Source organism: Aristolochia californica, unplaced genomic scaffold, assembly GCF_029961685.1.
Source record: "Aristolochia californica isolate CCGP_79_NKW_82.1479 unplaced genomic scaffold, dmAriCali1.0.hap1 SCAF_4, whole genome shotgun sequence".
In the NCBI taxonomy this organism is placed as follows: domain Eukaryota; kingdom Viridiplantae; phylum Streptophyta; class Magnoliopsida; order Piperales; family Aristolochiaceae; genus Aristolochia; species Aristolochia californica.
The window spans coordinates 40,021,277-40,044,279 of record NW_027182103.1 but is presented as its reverse complement, the minus strand read 5'-3'; the positions used below and the strand labels follow the sequence as shown (position 1 = coordinate 40,044,279).

At 36.9% G+C, this 23,003-nt stretch overlaps 3 protein-coding genes across 4 annotated transcripts; all 3 read left to right on the top strand.

The window, feature by feature from the left end:
- The first annotated feature begins 1,268 nt into the window (after nt 1-1,268).
- On the top strand, nt 1,269-4,820 carry LOC137962699 (probably inactive leucine-rich repeat receptor-like protein kinase At5g48380). 2 transcript variants are annotated; one of them, XM_068809715.1, is made up of 4 exons: nt 1,269-1,450; nt 2,252-2,341; nt 2,450-3,507; nt 3,598-4,820. In XM_068809715.1, exons 3-4 carry the CDS (start codon nt 2,668-2,670, stop codon nt 4,615-4,617), a joined length of 1,860 nt encoding a protein of 619 aa, XP_068665816.1. In that variant the 5' UTR covers nt 1,269-1,450; nt 2,252-2,341; nt 2,450-2,667; the 3' UTR covers nt 4,618-4,820. The 2 variants fall into 2 exon arrangements, with proteins under 2 accessions (XP_068665816.1, XP_068665814.1); XM_068809713.1 differs by lacking the exon at nt 2,252-2,341.
- A 1,429-nt stretch (nt 4,821-6,249) lies between these two features.
- On the top strand, nt 6,250-9,721 carry LOC137962257 (2-alkenal reductase (NADP(+)-dependent)-like). The gene is made up of 5 exons (XM_068809022.1): nt 6,250-6,577; nt 7,315-7,492; nt 8,010-8,176; nt 8,946-9,028; nt 9,174-9,721. The coding sequence occupies exons 1-5, from the start codon at nt 6,341-6,343 to the stop codon at nt 9,550-9,552; spliced, it is 1,044 nt and encodes a 347-aa protein (XP_068665123.1). The 5' UTR covers nt 6,250-6,340; the 3' UTR covers nt 9,553-9,721.
- An 11,431-nt stretch (nt 9,722-21,152) lies between these two features.
- On the top strand, nt 21,153-21,557 carry LOC137963332 (uncharacterized). The gene has a single exon (XM_068810469.1). It carries the CDS (start codon nt 21,153-21,155, stop codon nt 21,555-21,557), a length of 405 nt encoding a protein of 134 aa, XP_068666570.1.
- The last annotated feature ends 1,446 nt before the right edge of the window (nt 21,558-23,003 follow it).

The window sequence follows — 23,003 nt, the reverse complement described above, 5'->3', positions numbered from 1 at the left end:
AGCTTTGGTGTATTATCTAAGTACATAGCACTTTAAAAAGCTCCCAGTGGATATATATCCTCCACATGATTGCTTCAGTGGAAACTGATTCAATCCAACTTGGTTTCAGTGTCAATGTTAACTAATTACTTTAATTTCCTTTTTGTAGATTTTTTTTCTTAATTTCTCAGTATCTCTTTTTCTTCCCCAAATATCTACAACTAATTGTTTTCATCCCAATTTTTCTGGGACATCTTTGCTAGGCATGAACTCAACCTTAGTTGGATTTAGCCAGTAGGCCTCTTAGGCCTCCTTAAGGAAGGCCAAACGATCTTATTCCTGTCCATTTTGACTACATGCTTCACAGATAATTTTTCTTGGGAAGGAGAAGTTTCTCTCGACCTCTGAAAGAAGAGTCTTTTACGTTTTTGTCTCATGCTGCGCCTTCCTCGTCAGTTGCAGTCGAAATGACAAGAAGACGTGTTGACTGGCCCTCATCGGTACAGTACTCGTAGATTTCAAAATGACTCGAGCGATTCTTCTTGCAACGGTTAACTCGGGCGAGTCAACTCGAAAGACTAGTCCGCTATTAAGTGCAAAACCGTGTGGAAACAAACCCGCAAAAATCACAAAGACTAGTCGCAAGATGACAAAATCAAAGTCGGCCGAGGTCTTGACTATTGACTTTTGACCACTCCCCGCTGGGATCGCTTCCACCCTCGTGGGCCCGCCGGGACCTTTGCTTGATTCTAACTCTACCTATTGTGGGGCCTGGGTGCTCTCATTCCATTTAGATTTTTTTTTCCCAAGTTCTGGATAGTTAATGCCAGCATTGACTTTGACGTTGACTGTCCTTTTCCATTATCGGTATACGGTTGGCATGTCGGACCTAATATCCGATCTTACGATTCACTTCTTCCTCGGTTCTTTAATTTTATCTGCAGTCGGAGTTCCGAAGCTAAAGCGGACCCAATTCCATAAATAAACCATAGATGATTCAAATTGAATCACGTTTTTTTTATTTTTTTACCCCACACTGAATTGGGTTCGGACCCACCCTAATTGACTGTCCCGATCATCCACAATTTGGAGGAGAGGAAGGCGGGTCCCTCTTGTTCGATTCGAGTTTGGAGAGGAGACTCAGGTATAAAGTAGGAACAACTTCGCGAGCTGATTCAAGTCAAGTGAACTGAGTCGACACGGAAGATTTAATTGATTCATGTTGCTGTCCTTTTTCTGCCCCGGATCAGTGATTGTTTATGCTATTGGCTACTTTTTTCAATCTTCAAAACTTCCCTGTTTTTTGGTCTATTGGTGGGTAGAATAACAATGCCCTCGAAAAGTCTTTGGGACAGCGACGACGCTTCCTAGCCCCTTCCCACTTAGCTCATTTGAAGGTGCTCAGGTTTGATGGATGCTCTATCTGTGGATTGAGTGTGTTTCAGTCCTTCGGCTATGCACAAAGCTGCAGGTAAGAGCTTGAAGAATACACTTTTTTTTTTTTTTTTTCTTTGATCATAGATTCATAAGGGATTTCATTGAGCTGTGTACGAGGGTGTGGGAGTTCCCTACCTGTTGAAAGAGTTGTATTAAGCCTGTAAGTCACTGAATTTTGGGTTTTATGAAAATTTTTGATTTTTCAGTTCCGATTTGTTAAGTAGTTCTTTTTTCTAGCTCTAATTCTGCGGGAAATAGCAGGTGAATGGAATTTCTTGTCTTGTGACTCGCCTTTTCTTCTTTTCGTGAAGGTCTTTTAGATTAACGCTCTTACGTCGGATCTTTCAGGTGTCATCGGGGTCTTTCTCCACGTGATACTTTCTTTTTTTTTTTTTAATTTTTTTTTGTCTTTTAATTTTAGAAATAAAAACAAAGTCGTTCAGTTCCTTGTGTTCACCAACCTGGTTGCTAAAATTCATTACCCTGACCTTTAAAACATTTTGAAGAGACTTTTTTTGCTAGCAGAGATAAAGCTGGTTTTGTTCTGCCAATCTTTGCAGACAGAACGTTTACTTGAATTTTTGAATTTAGGGTTTCACTTTGTTGCATGGTTTGGCTTGTTAGTTGATTGTAATTAGCTCTACTCGGTGAAACTTCTTTTGTATCACGAATCTTTCATGATCTTTTTAGCTGGACTATGTGAATTCCTTGAATTGAGATCGTAAGTGCAGTTGTATGGAGTGAGCTTCTTCTTATTTGCGATAATTGCATTCAACTGGTGTGATATACGCTGGCCTAGTAGTCTACTGATCTATCTGCAGTGTTGGGTTTCTAGATTTCTCTTGAAATTGCATCCTAACTGCCTCTTGAGGTGAAGACGCCTTGGGTTGAGTTCCTTAAAGAGTCTTATTTTCACAGATATATGGTTTGACTTCTTTCTGGCTCTATTATGACATCAAGTTACTGGTTAGTACTTGACATCTTTGTACTCTTGCGAGCCCCTTTCTTACATAATTTGCTTTTACTAGCGCAGGTCTTACTTTGGACTTTGAACGGTTTGGTCGGGGTTTAGGGGAGAGCAGAAATTCCTAGTTTCTCCTGGTTCCACAGTGGAAGTTGATTGAGCTAGATTGGGCTCGTGAGGATTCTTTGTTTTATGTTACAAAGGCTTTCTTTTGGCTTTTTGAGCTTCAAGGTGGTAAATGGCAGATAGGGATTAAGCGGAATTGGTTTGACAAACCACTACAGCTGATGGAAGTTTTCAAAAATACTAGTGCTCTTGTCTTCTTTCGCACTCTTTGCTTGCTATCACTGTGCAGTGTTGTCTTGGGTGTTGAAAGTGACATTCAGTGTCTGAAGGCATTGAAAAGGTCACTAAATGATTCTTTCGGCTATCTCCAAAACTGGAATTTCCAGAACAGTACTGAAGGGTTCATCTGTAGATTCATTGGAATTGAATGTTGGCACATTGACGAGAGTAGGGTGATAACCATTAAGCTTTCCAACATGGAATTGAAAGGCCAATTTCCATCCGGTCTTGAGCTGTGTACAAGCATGACAGGTCTAGATCTCTCAAACAATGAAATCGTTGGGCCTCTCCCTCCCAACATCTCTCACTTGATACCCTTTGTAACAAATCTGGACCTCTCATCCAACAAACTCTCTGGTGCAATTCCTGAAAACCTTGCAAACTGCACTTTTCTCAATACCCTTAGCCTCCAAAGCAACCGATTAAGTGGTCAGATCCCATGGCAATTCAGTACTCTGAACCGGCTGACGACATTTAATGTTGCCAATAACAATCTATCAGGGCCCATTCCCCCTCTCATGAATGTAACATCACCTTCAAGCTTTGCTAATAATCCATGGCTTTGTGGGAAGATTGTGAATAGAGACTGCGAGGTGGCTATACAGAAGTCTCATACTTCAATCATCATTGGATCTGCAGTTGGTGGGGTCATATTTGCAGTATTGGTTGTTGGTATAATCTTGTATTTGTGCCTCCGTAGAGTGTTTATCATAGGGAAGAAAGAAGATGATCCTGAAGGAAATAAATGGACAAAAGGCATTCGGGGGTCCAAAGGCATCAAGGCAAGCTAGTGTAACTGTCTCTTGCATTTTCTATTTTGATTAATAATCAGTGCTTGAGTAATAATCAGCCATTCATTTTTTTCAATGCAGGTTTCTACATTTGAGAAGTCGGTTTCAAAAATGAAATTGAGGGATCTCATGAAGGCCACTGATAATTTCAACAAAAACAATATAATTGCATCTGGAAGGACAGGTTCCATTTATAAAGGAACTCTTCCTGATCATTCGTTCCTTTCGATCAAGAGACTTCGAGATTCTCGACATTCTGAGAAAGAATTTATGTCTGAGATGAGGACTCTAGGAGCTGTGAAACATCGGAACTTGGTTCCCCTTTTGGGAGTCTGCATTGCCAAGAGGGAGAGGTTTCTCATATACAGGCACATGCCAAATGGGTCCCTTTATCATCAGTTACATGAGAAAGCACCTGGAGAGAAAGTTTTGGATTGGGCAGTGAGGCTGAAAGTTGGTATAGGGGCTGCAAAAGGCCTGGCTTGGCTTCACCATAGCTGCAATCCTCGCATACTTCACAGAAACATAAGCTCCAAATGTATTCTATTGGACGATGATTATGAGCCTAAAATATCAGAATTTGGACTTGCTAGGCTCATGAATCCGGTTGATACACATTTAAGCACTTTTGTCAATGGTGAGTTTGGAGATCTGGGTTATGTGGCGCCCGAGTATACACGAACTTTGGTGGCCACTCCAAAAGGTGATGTGTATAGCTTTGGAGTAGTGTTGCTTGAGCTGGTAACCGGTGAGACACCCACCCATGTGTCTGGTGCCCCTGACAGTTTCAAGGGTAGTTTGGCCGAGTGGATTAGTTTTCTCTCAGATAACTCCGTTCTCCAGGACGCTATTGATAAGTCCCTGATAGGGAAGGGCTGCGATGAGGAGCTCCTCCAATTTCTCAGGGTTGCATGTAATTGTGTTTTGTCAGTTCCCAAGGAGCGGCCATCCATGTTCGAAGTGTACCAGCTGTTGAGAGCCATTGGGGAGCGTTACGACTTTTCAGCTGAGGATGAATTGATGATGATGCCACATGACAGTGGTGATGCAGATCAACTTGATGAGCTTATTGTGGCTCAAGAAAAGCAGGGGTCTCAGTGAGTTGTTAACACTGTATCACGTAGCAAATGTTACCGTTTGAAAACATAATGTGCTCTGCGATTTTCTCTAACATATTAAGAATGTGTAGTTGTGTTGTGATGTTTTCTATGAGTTGTGCAAAGCAAAATTCAGTAGTATTGCTTTAGATCTCGTACTCCAGAGGCTTACTACAGAATGAAATATATTCTCCTTGTTATGTGAAATCATTTCCAAAAATCAATGGGAACTAATTATTAACTGCCTTTGCACATCTTTCAAACCTTTCTTTCTCTTTGTTTCGGCCTCAGCATCTGCCAGAACCCAGAAGGAAATATAGGGTATTTGTGTACTTGGTTTCAAAGGCTTTAGATTCATCTCTGACTAAAAATATCACTGCTAGGTGGGTATTCCATATATGTCCAGTAGGTAATTGAGTTAATAATGGCCACTTACTCATTATTTCACTATTGGTTGCCATTAAAGCAATTCAATTAATTGACTATTGGAGTACCAATAGATCTATTAATATTACAAGACTCCTTCCAATTAGATAAGAACAATGAATGAGAGGGGTTTGGATCTACTACAAGACTCCTTCCAATTAGATAAGAATAGTGAATAAGACAGGGTTTGGATCTTCTACAAGACTTGAGTCCAAACAAAGCAAACCACCAACGAAGGCAAAGCTGCTGCCTCTTGGCTCTCCATATGGAATAAGAGATCCCATTAGTAAATGGACAAAACAAAATAAACTATTAGTAGTAGATCCCATTTTGAATGTGACATATTTAAGTGAGAATCAAGTTCTCTTTTAGGACCTATTAGTGTACTTGGAAGTTAAGAGTGGAATGTGAATTCCTTTCACTTAATTGACGAAAATCATATTAGTGCACCTAAAATGTTCGAGTAGAATTCATTCTACCTAGGGAAAGTAGATCACCTCAGTTTTTTTTCTATAAACGGTGGAAACCACTTTCCATTCACGACGATAGGAGGATGCGAACCATCTCGTCTCTTTTTTATCTTTTGAGAACCTCTTTTTTCTTCGTGTTAAAAAATAATAATAATAATTAATCAATATACAAATAAATTGGTTTAAATTACACATCATTTTTATTAACTTAAAAATAATTTAATAATTCATTTTTTTAGTTATTTACTTAAGTAAGATCAATAGCATGTAACTTATTGATTTATGTAATTAATATATATTATTCTACTTTGATTATTTTATAAAATAAATTTGTTTTTTTATTTTTTGAATTTTTATTTGGAAATTTTATTATTATTTTTAATTATATCAACTAAAACATAATCACTAACTTAATTCAAAATTATAACAAAATTAAATTTATGTTATATAGTTATTACATATATATTATTATACATGCAATATTTAATATAATTCCTAATTATTTCAAAATTTTAAATTCAAATTATTACATTAAAAATTATTTTCTTCTAATTATTTTATGCTAAATTTATTTTATTAAACAATTTTATAACAGTTTCTATGAGGTTAAGTAGATTCCATTGCGCTTTAAATTACTTTTTTACCCAAATGCACTAACACTCCTTCCTTACTCGTTTGAACGTGAGGCCGAGAGCCTTCTCGTCCCTGTCGTGTGACGTAACGTCTTTCATCCACACTGGAGCTTCGTCTGCATTTATTTGGTGGCAGTTCTTATATAACCTCCGCGGAAGAGGAGATTAGGTTCCAAAAGATCATAAGCTCGAAAGGAAGATGGCGGACGCAGGAGCAGAAGTGAGCAACAACCGGATCATCTTTCGTGACTATGTCACCGGTTTTCCGAAAGAGTCCGACATGGTCCTGAGTTCCGGCAAGATTACTTTGAAGGTTCCCGAAGGTGACAAGGCGGTCCTAGTGAAGAACCTTTACTTATCGTGTGATCCTTACATGCGCGGTCGAATGAGAAAACTGGATGGTCCGAGCTACGTTGATTCGTTTGTGCCCGGATCGGTAATTTATCTCTCTGTCCCTGTCTCTCTCTCTCTCCCCCCTTTTACGATTTTCTTTCCTTTTTCCTTTTTTATTGATCCCGGTAATTACGCGATGATTGAAACTGTCGAACTGGTATCTATTGCATAAGAGGTAAGTGACAGTTTTCTCGAGAGTTTACCATCGAATGGAAACAGGTTTCGGGCCGCCGAAACTTTGGGACTGTACCTTGTGGAATGAAATTCATAACCAATCTGAGGGTAGAAAAAATCTCTGATCTGTCCCGAATAATTGCAAACCTCCCAGGTTTAAGTTCTTTTTTTGTGTCCTTCGTAGTGGCTGCGAATATCTTGAGTGTACGTTATTATTTATCAAAGAAGGGAGTAAAAAGCCTTGAAATTATATAATCGCTTTAGTAGAAGAAGATAATATCTGGGATAAGGAAGTCAAGAAGAGTCTCAGGCTCTGTTCTTCTGGAGCCTAAAATCTTATGCGAGTGAGGAATTTGTTCTTTATAACCTTTAAAGTACAATCATAAAGACAGGTTATCTCTGTCTCCATGAGACTCTCAGAGAGGAACTCTCCATTTAATACATTACAAGTTCTGATCGAGTAACTCTATTAGCTTGGCTTGTATAGTAAGCCCAATCAATTTGACATATATAATCGTTATGCATCAAGTTGAAGTCTCAATTTGACATCTTAATGTGCTCAAGTCTCATTGCTCTCAGTGCTTACTCATTGTTGCTATCATGCAGCCTTTGTCCGGATACGGTGTGGCTGAAGTCTTAGATTCTGGATATCCGGACTTTAAGAAAGGTGATTTAGTGTGGGGACTAACTGGATGGGAAGAGTACAGTTTAATCTCGCAGACAGAGACCCTATTTAAGATCAAAGACACAGATGTGCCTCTTTCATACTATACAGGACTTCTTGGTAAGTTGCCCGCAATTACAGCTCTCGTTATAATTCTGCAATGTATTATAGCTAGCTTTCTGGTTGATCTACTCTTGCTTAACCCTGTAAATTATTGGGCCAGATAACCTGCTTCAAACCTTTAGCCAGGATGATTTGAACTGATTCTGCTTGGTAAAAGAAACTAGCAGTGGATGTCCTGTTTTTTTCCTTTTTGGCTTCAGGATTGTGGAAGACAATTAAGTTTTGTACCATTCACTATAAATAAACACCAAAGAGGGTTTGTCTGCAACCTTATTAAGCAAAAACTACAATCAACTCATTTTGCTTGTTATCGTTTGGTCTTTTAGATCTTTCCAAGGGATATCTGCCCCCTGCTCGGGCCATATATAGAGCAATGTTCCATGCCTTTTATTTATACCATCCGTCACTGAGGCTGTCAGCTGCTGCTCTTTCATCACAAGCTGTGCCCTTTATCTTCGTTGTCTTTCTGCTAGATTTATGTATATACTGTCATGTTTTCTTTTCTTTTTTTTAGGGATGCCTGGCATGACAGCTTATATTGGATTTTATGAGATTTGCTTTCCCAAGAAAGGAGAATTTGTCTACGTCTCAGCAGCTTCTGGAGCAGTGGGCCAGCTTGTTGGCCAATTTGCTAAGCTCACGGGCTGCTATGTAGTTGGAAGTGCAGGCTCTAAAGAAAAGGTGAGCTACCCCATATTATGTATGTTGTCTTTGGAACTTAGGAAGAAACATGTGTATTGCTGCAATTGCAGAAAGTATAAAAATAAACGTTTGCTATTTAAGAAAAGCAAGCTCAAATTTTGGAGCTCATGAGAGAGACTAGGCTCCGCTGGATGAGCAGAGTTTTCACTCTGTTTTTGTTGCTTGTTAAGTGGAATTGTGCTGTATATGATGAGCTACTTATAGCTCGTGATCTAGTGACTAGCGAGGTTGACTCGCGATTTAGTGGATCGGTTTTCAGGGCAGGACTCACCCTGGTTCTTGAAACGCCCTTAAATTATACAAATTGGACAGTTAGAGTAAGGGATTAAAACGGGTTCGGTCATGATCCAATTCCAGTTGAAAAACCCTACATGTTTTCGAAATTTCTCCTCCTCTGCCCATCCCTGGCATTTCCAACGCTGCCATTATCTATCATATTTATATCGAAGTATAAGCTTATCTGATATATATTTTTTTAGTAATATTTTATTCTTTTAACTTTTCATGGCCAAGTTCCCATGTAAGGCTCGACCTTGTAGAGTCTCTAGGTGGAGCCCTTTGGACTCAGGCAACTCTACCCCAATTCAGGATGCCCCAGTCAGCTCCAAGTCCAAGATGGGGAACCATGAGATGTTTATTTTAGAAAATAGGGGATGTTGTTAACGATGCAATGCTTATTATTGGGTGTAACAAGAAAATGCACACCCTTATTATAGCTTTGTTGGTCCTAACACCAGTTCTGTTGCAGGTTGAATTGCTGAAGAATAAACTTGGATTTGATGAAGCTTTCAACTACAAAGAAGAGCCCGACCTGAATGCAGCATTGAAAAGGTCAGAATCTTCATTGCGAACGATCATATCTTCATAAAAATGCTAAAAGTCTGAGGATTTAGTTTTTCCTTCGGCCGTTCCTATTGTTTGATTCGTCTGTGCACCGTTCCTATCGTTTGATTGGTCTGTTTAAATCCGATTTCAGATACTTCCCAGAAGGAATTGACATCTATTTTGAGAATGTTGGTGGATCCATGCTTGATGCAGTTCTCTTGAACATGAGAAACCATGGGAGAATTTCAGTATGTGGAATGATTTCTCAGTACAACCTAGAAAAAACTGAAGGTGTACACAACCTGATGCAGCTCATTATTAAACGGGTGCGTATGGAGGGCTTCATTGTATCTGATCACTATGACAAGTATCCCAAGTTTGTGGAGGAAGTACGTCAGTATCTCAAGGAAGGGAAGATAGTTTATGTGGAAGACACTGTCAAAGGCTTGGAGAATGCCCCCGCCGCCCTTATCGGACTCTTTACCGGTCGCAACTTAGGGAAACAGGTTGTTTCACTTGAGCAAGAGTGATTCTAGGAATGGATCAAGAAGAGTCTGACATTATATATATTTTATCACTTGTGTTTACTAGTTGAATAATGTTGATGCATACAGGTAAAGTGGGCTGATCAGAATCTGATGTGTGACTGATAAAATGCATGGAAATAAATGAAGACTCTGAAATTTAAGGTGGTTTAAAGGGAGAAGATAGAAAAGAGAAATTTTTCTATACATTGAAATCAGAATTGGGGCTGAACGATATTTATTGAAATAATTTTGATGATAACAAACACTTAAATTACTAATGATGTGCATGTCTTGTAACTCAAAAACCTCCCAAAGGGGGTTGTTAGGTAGTTGGAAGTGCAGGCTCCAGGGCTAAGTGTTCTCAGATGTTCTCTTTTCTGTATCGCTTTTATATGTCTCTACTTCTGGTGCAGCCTGCTAAATCCAGTGCCAATGCAGGTTGACTTGCTGAAGAATAAGTTCGGATTTGATGAAGCTTTCAAATTCAAAGAAGAGCCTGATTTGGACATTGGCACTAAATAAACAAAATGACTTAAATAACGCAGAAAACCTAATAAATGTTTATACAAACCAAACTATCATAATTCATTGGTTGGACATCAAGCATACATTTCTTCATTTAGAAACATGGATCTCTTATCCACATTATTCACAAAGAATGCGACTAAACATGGTTCTCCCACAACTGAAAAAACTACAGTAAAAATAGAATCTAGAAAGCATCCTCCAAAGAAGCCACTTAAGGCAGTTACTGAGCCTTACTACATCATTAGGGGCATCCAAAAACTGATCCACTTTACTTTTAACTTATGATGGAAGAGAGAACCCGCGAAGGTATCTCGAGTCCACTCCACTCTCCCTTTCAAGTGCAACACGACCAGTTCGAGCCACCTACATGAAAAGAGAACATCTGAGAACTCTTAGCAAAACAACTAAACGATGAACAAACAAACTATAGTAAGATCGACGTTAACCTAAAAGCTGTCAAAAGTAGAAAATAGACAAGTTCTAACAGACCTCACAGATGCCATAGGGCTCCAACAGCCTCTGCAGTGCAACCATCTTATTCAAATCTCCAGTGAGCTGAAATGAGATAAAGCAGAATTGCACTCAGTACTAACATAAACTACAACAACAAATCAAATAGAATAGCTCTCTCCACATTCCTTCCACTAATCATATCTTTCTTTTAGTAAGAAAAAAACACTATTTATTTATAACATACCACTCAGAATAAGACACTCTGAATGAAGAATACTCAAAAGTCTCTAGTACATATATGTAATGCCCACGAAGTTTTAGACACATCAAGATCTTTTTTTTCTTTTTTGAAAGATTACATTAAGATCTTGTCTATCTTCCAAAACATTAATTAATTTTTTGTACAATGGCTGAAATTAGAAGCATTAAATAACCTTATGAATCAACTTAGACACAAAATTCCAGTAAGGCCAGATGGAGTAACATCAATAAAAAAATAACACAATCGCCCAAGAGAATCTTAAGATCAAATACCAACTCAAAAGTTAACAGCACCATCGGGCCCCTTCTATCATAAAAAATAAAATAAAATTCCATAATGTCATTTTTTCATTCGGGTTTGTAGAAAACATTATGGATCGATGTATATACCAGAAGGTCAATGGGAGTAAAATCTGTTTTCTTGTTTTATATGTGGATGACATTTTGCTAGCAACCAATGATAAGGGTTTTCTACATGAGGTGAAACAATTTTTCTCTACCAATTTCGATATGAAGGATATGGGTGAGGCATCTTATGTCATTGACATTAAGATTAATAGAGACAGATTTTGAGGTATCTTAGGTCTGTCTCAGAAACCTGTATTAATACATTGTTAGAGAGATTTCAGATGAAGAGTTGTTCACCAAGTGTAGCTCCCATTGTGAAGGGTGATAGCTTCAATTTGAACCAATGTCCGAAGAACGACCTTGAAAGGGAACAAATGAAGGACATTCCATATGCTTCTGCTGTCGGAAGCCTAATGTATGTTCAAGTCTGCACAAGACCTGATATTGCATTTGTTGTTGGAATGTTGGGGCGATATTAAAGTAATCCCGGGTTAGACCACTAGAGAGCTGCAAAGAAAGTAATGAGGTACCTTCAAGGAACCAAAGACTATAGGCTGATGTATAGGCGGACGGACAATTTAGAAGTCATTGGCTATTCAGATTCTAACTTTGCTGGCTGTATTGATTCCCGCAAATCAACATCAGGATACATTTTCTTGATGGCCAATGGAGCAATATATCATGGAGGAGTGCCAAACAGACATTAACTACCACGTCGACTATGGAAGCCAAGTTAGTTTCCTGTTTTGAGGCTACTTTACATGGTGTATGACTTAAGAGTTTCATTTTTGGGCTTAAAATTATGGATTCTATTTCTAGGCCATTAAGAATATATTGCGATCATTCAGGTGCTGTTTTTATGGCCAAGACCAACAAAAGTGGAAGTCGAAGTAAACACATCGACATAAAGTATTTGGCCATAAGAGAATGTGTTAAAGAAAATAAAGTGGTCATTGAGCACGTCAGCACTGACTTAATGATCGCAGATCCTTTGACTAAGGGCATACCACCATTTATATTCAAGGATCATGTTGTGAATATGGGACTTGGTTCCATTATGTAAAAGTTTTCATTATATGAATAATGTTATTTCAGTGAAATTTTTATTTAATGTGATGTTTTTTTCTCATCTTTATGTGCACTTTAATTTTGAGAAAATTCATCTGTGTTGGGCCAATAGTAAACATAGGGTTTATTCATAAAGTATAAGAAATAAATACATAGTAATACTTGGAAGATAATACTCGTCATTAGAGGACATATTGGCATGATTCATGTATTTATTACTTAAATTTAGATTATCGATGAGTTTAAAGTTATATTAGAAGTTTGGACCAAGTGGGAGAATGTTAACTGTTTTTATGAGATACGGTTTTCTCATTAATCCTGGTCTCAACTTCTGGCAGTTGCAACTCCCTCAGTAACACGAAGCCATGAACAACCTTGATGGGAGGTTGGCTTCAGATGACATTGTAGTTTCGGTCCCCTGTCTCGTCACTCAAGCCCCTTCAGTTGAGTCATCGCCGAGAGTGCTCAAAGATCGGAAGTGCCGAATAGAGAACAGAGAGAAGGAATTTGAAGCGTATGGAAGGAGGTATGATAGTGTGGAGTGAAACAAAAAGTTGCAGTCAATCCAAATATTACCTGAATATTGTAACCCCTACGTGAAAAAACACCAATAACCCGGTTGAGAACTCCAGGTGCATCATTTACAATCATAGATAATGTGTGAGATTGAAGGCCACTGGACTGAAAGAGATAGTACATATAATATTAGATAAACCGAACATAGAGCCACTGTTAAAGGCCAATACTTTTGAATCCACTTAATAATCTTGGAATCAACCTAAGCCGATCAGTCAGGGTCAAAAGTGTTAACCGTTTATTATGAGAAACAGTTTTCTCATAATTGTGGTCTCAACTTCTGGCAGTTGCAACTCCCTCGGTAACATGAAGCCATGAATAACCTTGATGGGAGGTTGGCTTCAGATGGTAGTTTCGGTCCCCTGTCTTGTCAATCAAGCCCTTTAGTTGAGCCATCGCCGTGAGTGCTCAGAGATCGGAAGTGCTGAACAGAGAGAAGGAATTTGAAGCGTATGGAAGGAGGTATGATTTTGCTTCCGTTTAAATTATATGATGAATTTCATGTTGTTGTTAGAAATTCATGTTTAAGGCTTACAGTTGGTATCAGAACAGACCTCTGATCCAGCGTTTCGATTCCGAGAGTCTCTATTTTTGTTTTCGGTCTCTGTTTTTTAAAAAACAAATTATGCACTCACTGCTTGCGGGAGCCGGGGCTCTGGCGTCGACGACTTGAAAGAACGTCGGCGAACCTTTTTTTTTTTTCTGTGTGCGGCTGGAGGTTGAAGACGACCTCCAGCGCGTAGAAACATGTTAATTAAATTCATAAGGTATTTTTGTAAATACTATCGAGTTGGCTCGGGATGAGTCTACCGCGACTCGCCGTTCCAACTCGACAACCACGACTCCGGTCGGGTTGACTCGGTTAAAAAAAAAAGAAAAAAAAACCGTCGAGTCGACTCGGACGAGTTGGCTTGCCATTCTTGGACCGAGCCGACTCGATACTTAAAATTGCTTTTGCGCCAGCGGGATTCGAACCCGCATCTTGGCAAAAACAATTGCGCCAATGACCATTAGGCCACTGGCCATCGGCTGTTATGTATATTGGAATTTTTAGATTTATTTCCTGTTACAGTTTTTATACATTTTTTGGCATATAGTTAAAAGCATGAAATTAAAGTTATGCATAATATTATAGTTTTTAATTATGTATATATTATGAGAATATTTTGTGCATAATGATAACATGTTATTGTAAGTTAAAATTATGCAATTCATGCTATTCTCATACTTTTATGAGATTTAATGTCTAGTGATCCATATAATTTTTATTAATTAGAGAGTAGCCATAGAATCTTTAACTTAATAAAAACTATATATTATGATTAGGATCACCTAAAGAATATTAGACATTAATTGTAACTAATTATACTTGATATAATAAATTTTATCCCACATGAATTTTTATTATATTTGAGTTTATTAGTTAGGATAAAATATCAAGTTATTCATAATTTACCCACAAGGATTATATATTCATAAATAATTTGATAATTTTATCATAAAGAAAAAGTAGAAATTATTTGTAATTAATTATACTTAATATAATAACTTTGATCCCACAGGAACTTTTATTATATTTGAGTATATTAATTAGGATAAAATATCAAATTATTCATAATTTACCCACAGGAATTATGAATTCATAAATAATTTGATAGTTTAGTCATCAAGTTTACTCATAAAGAATATTGAATTTGCTTGAATTAAAAAACATTTAGCCCACAGGCAATGTTTTTTATGTCAATTGATTTGATTTTTAAGCATGATTTACATTGGTAAAGTATGATATTTTATTCAGGCCTCAGTTTTAACATCAGCATATAATTTTTAATTTTATGCAATTGTACGACCTGCACATTTCTCTGATATTCGTTGTGATATCCCTGATCTTAAGGGAGATAACTATAAGGTCTAGAAAGAGAGAATACTTCTTCATTTAGGGTGGATGGACATGGATTATGCTATTAGGAAAGACGAACCACCAGTAATTACTGATACCAGCACTGCATCTGAAATTACACTTTATGAACGATGGGAGCGATCTAATCGCCTCAGTATAATGTTCATTATGACTAAAATTGTTGCTGGTATTCGTGGTTCTGTTGAGCAGTATGAAAATATCAAAGACTTGCTGAAAGCCATTGATACTCAATTTGTCACTTTAGATAAGGCATTAGCAAGCACCATAATCATGAAGTCCTCATCCCCAAAGCACACCAGTATGAGAGGTGTGTGCGAGCACATCATGCAAAAGAGGGATATTGCGGCTCAATTTAAAAATCCTGAGGTTGATATGTCAGAATCTTTCGTGGTGCATTACATCCTGAATTCCCTTTTGCACCAATATGGACCCTTCAAAATCTCGTACAACACACGTAAAGATAAATGGTTAGTTAATAAACTTTTGACAATGTGTGTTCAAGAGGAAGGGAGACTGGTGATGGAACATGGAGAAAGTGTCATGCTGGCAACACATGGAAAAGGCAAGTATCAAGCCAAACAAAAAGGGAAGGGTAAAATACCCCCCCAAGGTGGTATTAAGAAAGATTCCAAGTGTTTCTTCTGTAAAAAGAAGGGACACATGAAGAAGGAATGCGCCAAGTTTCAAAAATGGCTTGGTGACAAAGGTAGACCAACCTCATTTGTTTGTTATAAATCTAATATGGTTAATGTCAATAATTACACTTGGTGGATTGATTCTGGATCAACAATCCACATCTCGAATTCCTTGCAGGGTTTGCAAAACCTAAGGAAACCAGTGGGAAGTGAGCATCACATTTTCTCAGGAGATCAAATGAGCTCACATGAGGAAACTATAAGAACTTGCTATTTAACTTTAAGTAGTGTTTTTTTTTTAAAATTAGAAAAAAACTTTTATGTTCCAAGTTTCTCCAGAAACTTGATTTCAGTTTCAAGGCTTGTACCGTATGGATATTCTTTTAACTTTTCAGACTCATCTTTCAGTTTATATTATAAGTTTGCTTGTGTTGGGAATGGTACATTGTCTGATGGTCTTTATAACATTAATTTACAAAACAATGCCACTTACGGTTCAATGCATGTTCACACTGGTAATAAAAGAGGTGTTATTAATGAGGATTCCTCCACATTATGGCATCGGAGAATAGGTCATATCTCCATAGATAGAATTAAAAGATTAGTGAATGAAGAGTACTTAATACTCTAGATTTTACTGATTTTGAGACTTGTGTAGACTGCATTAAGGGAAAGCAGACTAATAAGTCAAAGAAAGGTGCCAATAGGAGTTCAACCATATTAGAGATCATACATACTGATATATATAGTCCAGACATGGACTCACATGGTCAGAAATATTTCATCTCTTTTATAGATGATTCTTCACGATACATGTATCTCTACATGCTTTATAACAAGAATAAAGCAGTAGAAGCCTTTAAGATCTTTAAGGCTGAAGTAGAGACACAATGCGGTAAGCAAATTAAGATCATGAGATCAGATAGAGGTGGAGAATAATATGGTAGATACATAGAGAATGGACAAGCACCTAGGCCATTTGCAAAGTTTCTTCAAGAACATGGGATTGTTCCCCAATATACCATGTCTGGTTCTCCAAACCAAAATGGTGTAGCAGAAAGAAGAAACCGAACATTATTAGGCATGGTGCGGAGTATGCTTAGCAACTCCAATCTTCCTAGGTCCATGTGGCCTGAAGCACTTAAGACGGCAGTGTATATATTAAACCGAGTTCCAACCAAGGTTGTTCCAAAAAAGCCATTTGAATTATGGAAAGGTTGAAAATCGAGTTTGCGACATATGGGCGTTTGGGGATGCCCGTTTGAAGTGAGAATTTATAATCCACAAGAGAAGAAGTTAGACCCAAGGACCATTAGTGGGTATTTCATTGGATATGCTAAAAAGTCTAAAGGTTACAGATTTTATTGTCCATCTCACAACACTAGGATTGAGGAATCAAGAAATACAAAATTTCTTAAAAATGACTTGATCAGTAGGAGGAATCCAACTCGGAACATAGTTTTTGAGAAGGATCATTCAGAATCTCAACCTTTCACCTCAAGTGATAGATTGGTTATTGTGCACAGCACCCTTCAAGTACAAATCGGTGTTGAACAACCAATCATTGAAGTTCCACAAAATGTTGACAACATTCCAGTAGATCAAGTACTTCAAGAGTTGCCAAGCACTTTTGAACAACTAGTTGAACCACATACTTCTCAGGAAAATGATGGTTTAACATTAAGAATATCTACTAGACTCAGGAGATCAGCAATTCCCGATGATTATATTGTGTATCTGACATTGGAACCGCAAATGATCCCATGTATTTTTCAGAAGCCATGAGTTGCAAAGAATCAGAATTTTGATACAATGCCATGAAGGAAGAGATAAATTCTATGAAGAGTAATGGAGTCTGGGATCTTGTTGAGTTGCCTAGTGGATTTAAAGTCATTGGATGTAAGTGGGTCTTGAAAACAAAGAAAGACTCATTAGGCAACATTGAGCGATACAAGGCACGACTCGTTGCTAAGGGATTCACTCAGAAAGAAGGAATCGATTACAAAGAAACTTTTTCTCCTGTATCTAAGAAAGATTCCTTGCGCATTATTTTGGCGTTACTAGCCCATCTTGACTTAGAATTGCAACAAATGGATGTGAAAGCGGCATTTCTCAATGGAGATCTAGAGGAGGAGGTTTACATGAAACAACCGGAAGGATTCCTCTCTAGTGATGGTGATCAATTGGTTTGCAAGCTAAAAAAGTCAATATATGGATTAAAACAAGCATCCCGCCAATGATATTTGAAATTCCATAATGTCATTTCTTCATTCGGGTTTGTAGAAAACGTTATGGATCAATGTATATACCAGAAGGTCAATGGGAGTAAAATTTGTTTTCTTATTTTATATGTGGATGACATTTTGCTTGCAACCAATGATAAAGGTTTTTTACATGAGGTGAAACAATTTTTCTCTCCCAATTTCCATATGAAGGATATGGGTGAGGCATCTTTTGTCATTGGCATTAAGATCAATAGAGACAGATTTTGAGGTATCTTAGGTCTGTCTCAGGAAAACTGTATTAATACATTGTTAGAGAGATTTCAAATGAAGAGTTGTTCACCAAGTGTAGCTCTCATTGTGAAATAGCTTCAATTTGAACCAAAGCCCAAAGAACGACCTTGGAAGAGAACAAATGAAGGACATTCCATATGCTTCTGGTGTCGGAAGCCTAAAGTATGTTCAAATCTGCACAAGACATGATATTGCATTTGTTTTTGGAATGTTGGGGCGATATCAAAGTAATCCCGGGTTAGACTACTGGAAAGTTGCAAAGAAAGTAATGAGGTACCTCCAAGGAACCAAAGACTACATGCTGATGTATAGGCAGACGGACAATTTAGAAGTCATTGGTTACTCAGATTCTGACTTTGTTGGTTGTATTAATTCCCGTAAATCAACATCAGGATACATTTTCTTGATGGCCAGTGGAGGAATATCATGGAGGAGTGCCAAACAGACTTTGACCGCCACGTCGCCGAGTTAGTTTCCTGTTTTGAGGCTACTTCACATGGTGTATGACTTAAGAGTTTCATTTCTGGGCTTCGAATTATGGATTCTATTTCTAGGCTATTAAGAATATATTGCGATCATTCAGCTGCTGTTTTTATGGCCAAGAACAACAAAAGTGGAAGTCGAAGTAATAACATCGACATAAATTATTTGGCCATAAGAGAATGTGTTAAAGAAAATAAAATGGTCATTGAGCACGTCAGCACTAACTTAATGATCGTAGATCCTTTGACTAAGGGCATGCCACCATTTAAATTCAAGGATCATGTTCTGAATATGGGACTTGGTTTCATTATGTAAAAATTTTCATTGTATGAACAATGTTATTTCAGTAAAATTCTTATTTAATGTGATGTTCTTTCTCATATTTATGTGCACTTTAATTTTGAGAAAATTCATGTTGGGCCAAGAGTAAACATAGGGTTTATTCATAAAGTATAAGAAATAAATACACAGTAGTACATGAAAGATAATACTCATCATTAGAGGACATATCGGCATGATTCATGTATTTATTACTTAAATTCAGATTATTGATGGGTTTAAGATTATATTAGAAGTTTGGACCAAGTGGGAGAATGTTAACCGTTTTTATGAGAAACGATTTTCTCATTAATTGTGGTATCAACTTCTGGCAGTTGCAACTCCCTCAGTAACACGAAGCCATGAACAACCTTGATGGGAGGTTGGCTTCAGATGACATTGAAGTTTTGGTCCCCTGTCTCGTCACTCAAGCCCCTTCAGTTGAGCCATCGCCGAGAGTGTTCAAAGATCGGAAGTGCCGAACAGAGAACAGAGAGAAAGAATTTGAAGCGTATGGAAGGAGGTTTGATAGTGTGGAGTGAAACAAAAAGCTGCGGTCAATCCAAATATTACCTGAATATTGTAACCCCTACATGAAAAAACACCAGCTACCCAGTTGAGAACTCCAGGTGCATCATTTACAAGCATAGATAATGTGTGAGATTGAAGGCCACTGGACTGAAAGAGATAGTACATAGAATATTAGATAAACTGAACATAGAGCCACTATTAAAGGCCAATACTTTTGAATCCACTTAATAATCATGGAATCAACCTAAGCCAATCAGTCAGGGTCAAAAGTGTTAACCGTTTATTATGAGAAACGGTTTCTCATAATCGTGGTCTCAACTTCTTGTAGTTGCAACTCCCTCGGTAACACGAAGCCATGAATAACCTTGATGGGAGGTTGGCTTCAGATGGTAGTTTTGGTCCCCTGTCTCGTCACTCAAGACCCTTTAGTTGAGCCATCACCGTGAGTGCTCAGAGATCGGAAGTGCCGAACAGAGAGAAGGAATTTGAAGCATATGGAAGGAGGTATGTGTTTGCTTCCGTTTAAATTATATGATGAATTTCATGTTGTTGTTAGAAATTCATGTTTAAGGCTTACATTTGGTATCAGAACATACCTCTTATCAAGTGTTTCGATTCCGAGAGTCTCTGTTTTTAAAAAAACAAATTATGCGCTCACTGCTTGCGGGAGCCGGGGCTCTGGCGTCGATGACTTGAAAGAACGCCGACGAACCTTTTTTTTTTTTCTGCGTGCAGCTGGAGGTTGAAGACGACCTCTAGCGTGCAGAAACATGTTAATTAAATTCATAAGGTATTTTTGTAAATACCATCGAGTTGGCTCGAGATGATTCTACTGTGACTCACCGTTCCAACTCGGCAACCGCGACTCCGGTAGGGTTGACACGGTGAAAAAAAAAAAAAAAAACGTCGAGTCGACTCGGACGAGTTGGCTTGCCGTTCCTGGACCGAGCCGACTTAGTACTTAAAATTTCTTTTGCACCAGCAGGATTCGAACCCACGAATTGGCAAAAACAATTGTGCCAGTGACCATGAGGCCACTGGCCATCGGCTATTATGTATATAGGAATTTTTAGATTTATTTCTTTTTACAGTTTTTATGCATTTTTTGGCATATATTTAAATGCATGAAATTAAAGTTATGCATAATATTATAGTTTTTAATTATGCATATCTTATGAGAATATTTTGTGCATAATGATAACATGTTAGTGTTAATTAAAATTATGCAATTCATGCTATTCTCATACATTTATGGGATTTAATGTCTAGTGATCCATATAATTTTTATTAATTAGAGAGTAGCCACAACATCTTTAACTTAATAAAAATTATATATTATGATTAGGATCACATAAAGAATATTAGACATTAATTGTAACTAATTATACTTGATACAATAAATTTTATCCCACAGGAATTTTTATTATATTTGAGTTTATTAGTTATGATACATTGTCAAGTTATTCATAATTTACCCACAGGAATTATGAATTCATAAATAATTTGATAGTTTTATCATAAAGAAAAAGTAGAGATTAATTGTAATTAATTATACTTAATATAATAAATTTTATCCCACAGGAATTTTTATTATATTTGAGTATATTAATTAGGATAAAATATCAAATTATTCATAATTTACCCACAAGAATTATGAATTCATAAATAATTTGATAGTTTTGTCATCAAGTTTACTCATAAAGAATATTGAATCTGCTTGAATTAAAAAATATTTAACCCACATGCAATGTTTTTTTATGTCAATTGATTTGATTTTTAAGCATGATTTACATTGGTAAAGCATGATATTTTATTCAGGACTCAGTTTTAACATCAGCACGTAATTTGTAATTTTATGCAGTTGTACAACCTGCACGTTTCTCTGGTATTCATTGTAATATCCCTGATGTTAAGGGAGATAACTATAAGGTCTAGAAAGAGAGAATACTTCTTCATTTAGGGTGGATGGACATAGATTATGCTATTAGAAAAGACGAACCACTAGTAATTACTGATACTAGCACTGCAGCTGAAATTACACTTTATGAACGATGGGAGCGATCTAATCGCCTCAGTGTAATGTTCATTAAGACTAAAATTGTTGCTGGTCTTCATGGTTCTGTTGAGCAGTATGAAAATGTCAAAGATTTGCTGAAAGCTATTGATGCTCAATTTGTCACTTCAAATAAGGCATTAGCAAGCACCCTAATCATGAAGTTCTCATCCCTAAAGCACACCAGTATGAGAGGTGTGCGTGAGTACATCATGCAAATGAGAAATATTGATATGTCAGAATCTTTCGTGGTGCATTACATCCTAATTTCCCTTATGCACCAATATGGACCCTTCAAAATCTCGTACAACACATAAAGATAAATGGTCAGTTAATGAACTTTTGACCATGTGTGTTCAAGAGGAAGGGAGACTGGTAATGGAACAAGGAGAAAATGTCATGCTGACAACACATGGAAATGTCAAGTATCAAGCCAAACAAAAAGATAAGGGTAAAATACGCGCCCCCCCCCCCCCCCCCCCCCCCCCCCCCCCCCCCATGCTGGTATTAAGGGGGGGTTAGTCCACAATGAAGTGGAAATGAAGTGGAAAATTGAATTGAAGTGAAATGAATTACTTCCACTTCATCTCATGTTTGGGTGTTAGTCCAGGCCAGTTGAAGTGGCTGAAAAATAGATTTCAGTGTCCTTTTCTAAATAAAGAAGAGAATGAGAAACCTTTTATGATTATAGATTATTATAAATTAAAACAATAATTACGTGTGACTACAATAAATTATATAAAATTAATAAAAAAATTAAAAAATAACATAAGGGATTATAATAAATAAACCTAATGGTTTAATTAATTATAACAATTGGATAATTAAACCAATTAATGATTATAGTTTATTATAAATTAAATCAATAATTACATGAATAAATTATAAAATTATTAAAAATTAAAAAATAACATAAGGGAATATAATAAATAAACCTAATTGTTTAATTAATTATAAAAATTGCATAATTAAACCAATTAATGATTAAAATTTATTATAAATTAATATACTAATTACGAGTGACTAGAATAAATTATTTAAAGTACATAAAACAGTTAAAAATAACATAAATGAATATAATTAATAAATAAATTATTTTTTAATAACATAATATATAGTATAAAAATACTTAATAAATAAAATTAAAACACGTGACAAAAAGGTATAAAATGACAACAACGAATATAATTAGAGTAAATTATTTTTAACAACGAGTTTGTGCGTTTAACATCATCAACTTACTAATTTAGTAGATACGCACGATAACATACATGTTCAAATGCAATAAAGTACAACCACTAATTATCACTCCACATGTTAGTTGTTATGGCATCTCGAAATTGTGCAGCTCTAGTGGATTCTAATGCATGACGCCTCCGCATTGTTGTTGATAGGTTGCCTTCATCCCCAAGATCATCGCTATCATCGCTATCTTCATCCAAATTTTCACCTGCTAATCGGACCTCATCACCTCCTCCACCTACCTCATCATCAGAATCATCATCTTCCAATTCAAGCATATCATTGTAATCCTCTTTACGTATATAATTGTGTAATATGCAACAAGCTATTACAATTTTCATCTGGATCTTATAAGAAAACGGAGGAGCGACTTTCAACATTTGGAATCGAGCTTTTAAAGCACCAAAATTTCATTCAATAGTATTCCTCAAAGATGAGTGCCTTCGGTTGAATAGCTCTTTATCATTTTTAGGAAGGTTGTCTCCAAATTCTTGTAGATGATAACGAGTTCCTCGATATGG

Coding starts and splice junctions, on each gene's coding strand:
- LOC137962257 (XM_068809022.1), top strand. CDS start 6,341: ATGGCGGACGCAGGAGCAGAAGTGAGCAACAACCGGATCATCTTTCGT. Junction 8,177..8,945: donor GTGCAGGCTCTAAAGAAAAG/GTGAGCTACCCC, acceptor GTTCTGTTGCAG/GTTGAATTGCTGAAGAATAA. Junction 9,029..9,173: donor CTGAATGCAGCATTGAAAAG/GTCAGAATCTTC, acceptor ATCCGATTTCAG/ATACTTCCCAGAAGGAATTG.
- LOC137963332 (XM_068810469.1), top strand. CDS start 21,153: ATGGACATAGATTATGCTATTAGAAAAGACGAACCACTAGTAATTACT.
- LOC137962699 (XM_068809713.1), top strand. CDS start 2,668: ATGGAAGTTTTCAAAAATACTAGTGCTCTTGTCTTCTTTCGCACTCTT. Junction 3,508..3,597: donor GGGGGTCCAAAGGCATCAAG/GCAAGCTAGTGT, acceptor TTTTCAATGCAG/GTTTCTACATTTGAGAAGTC.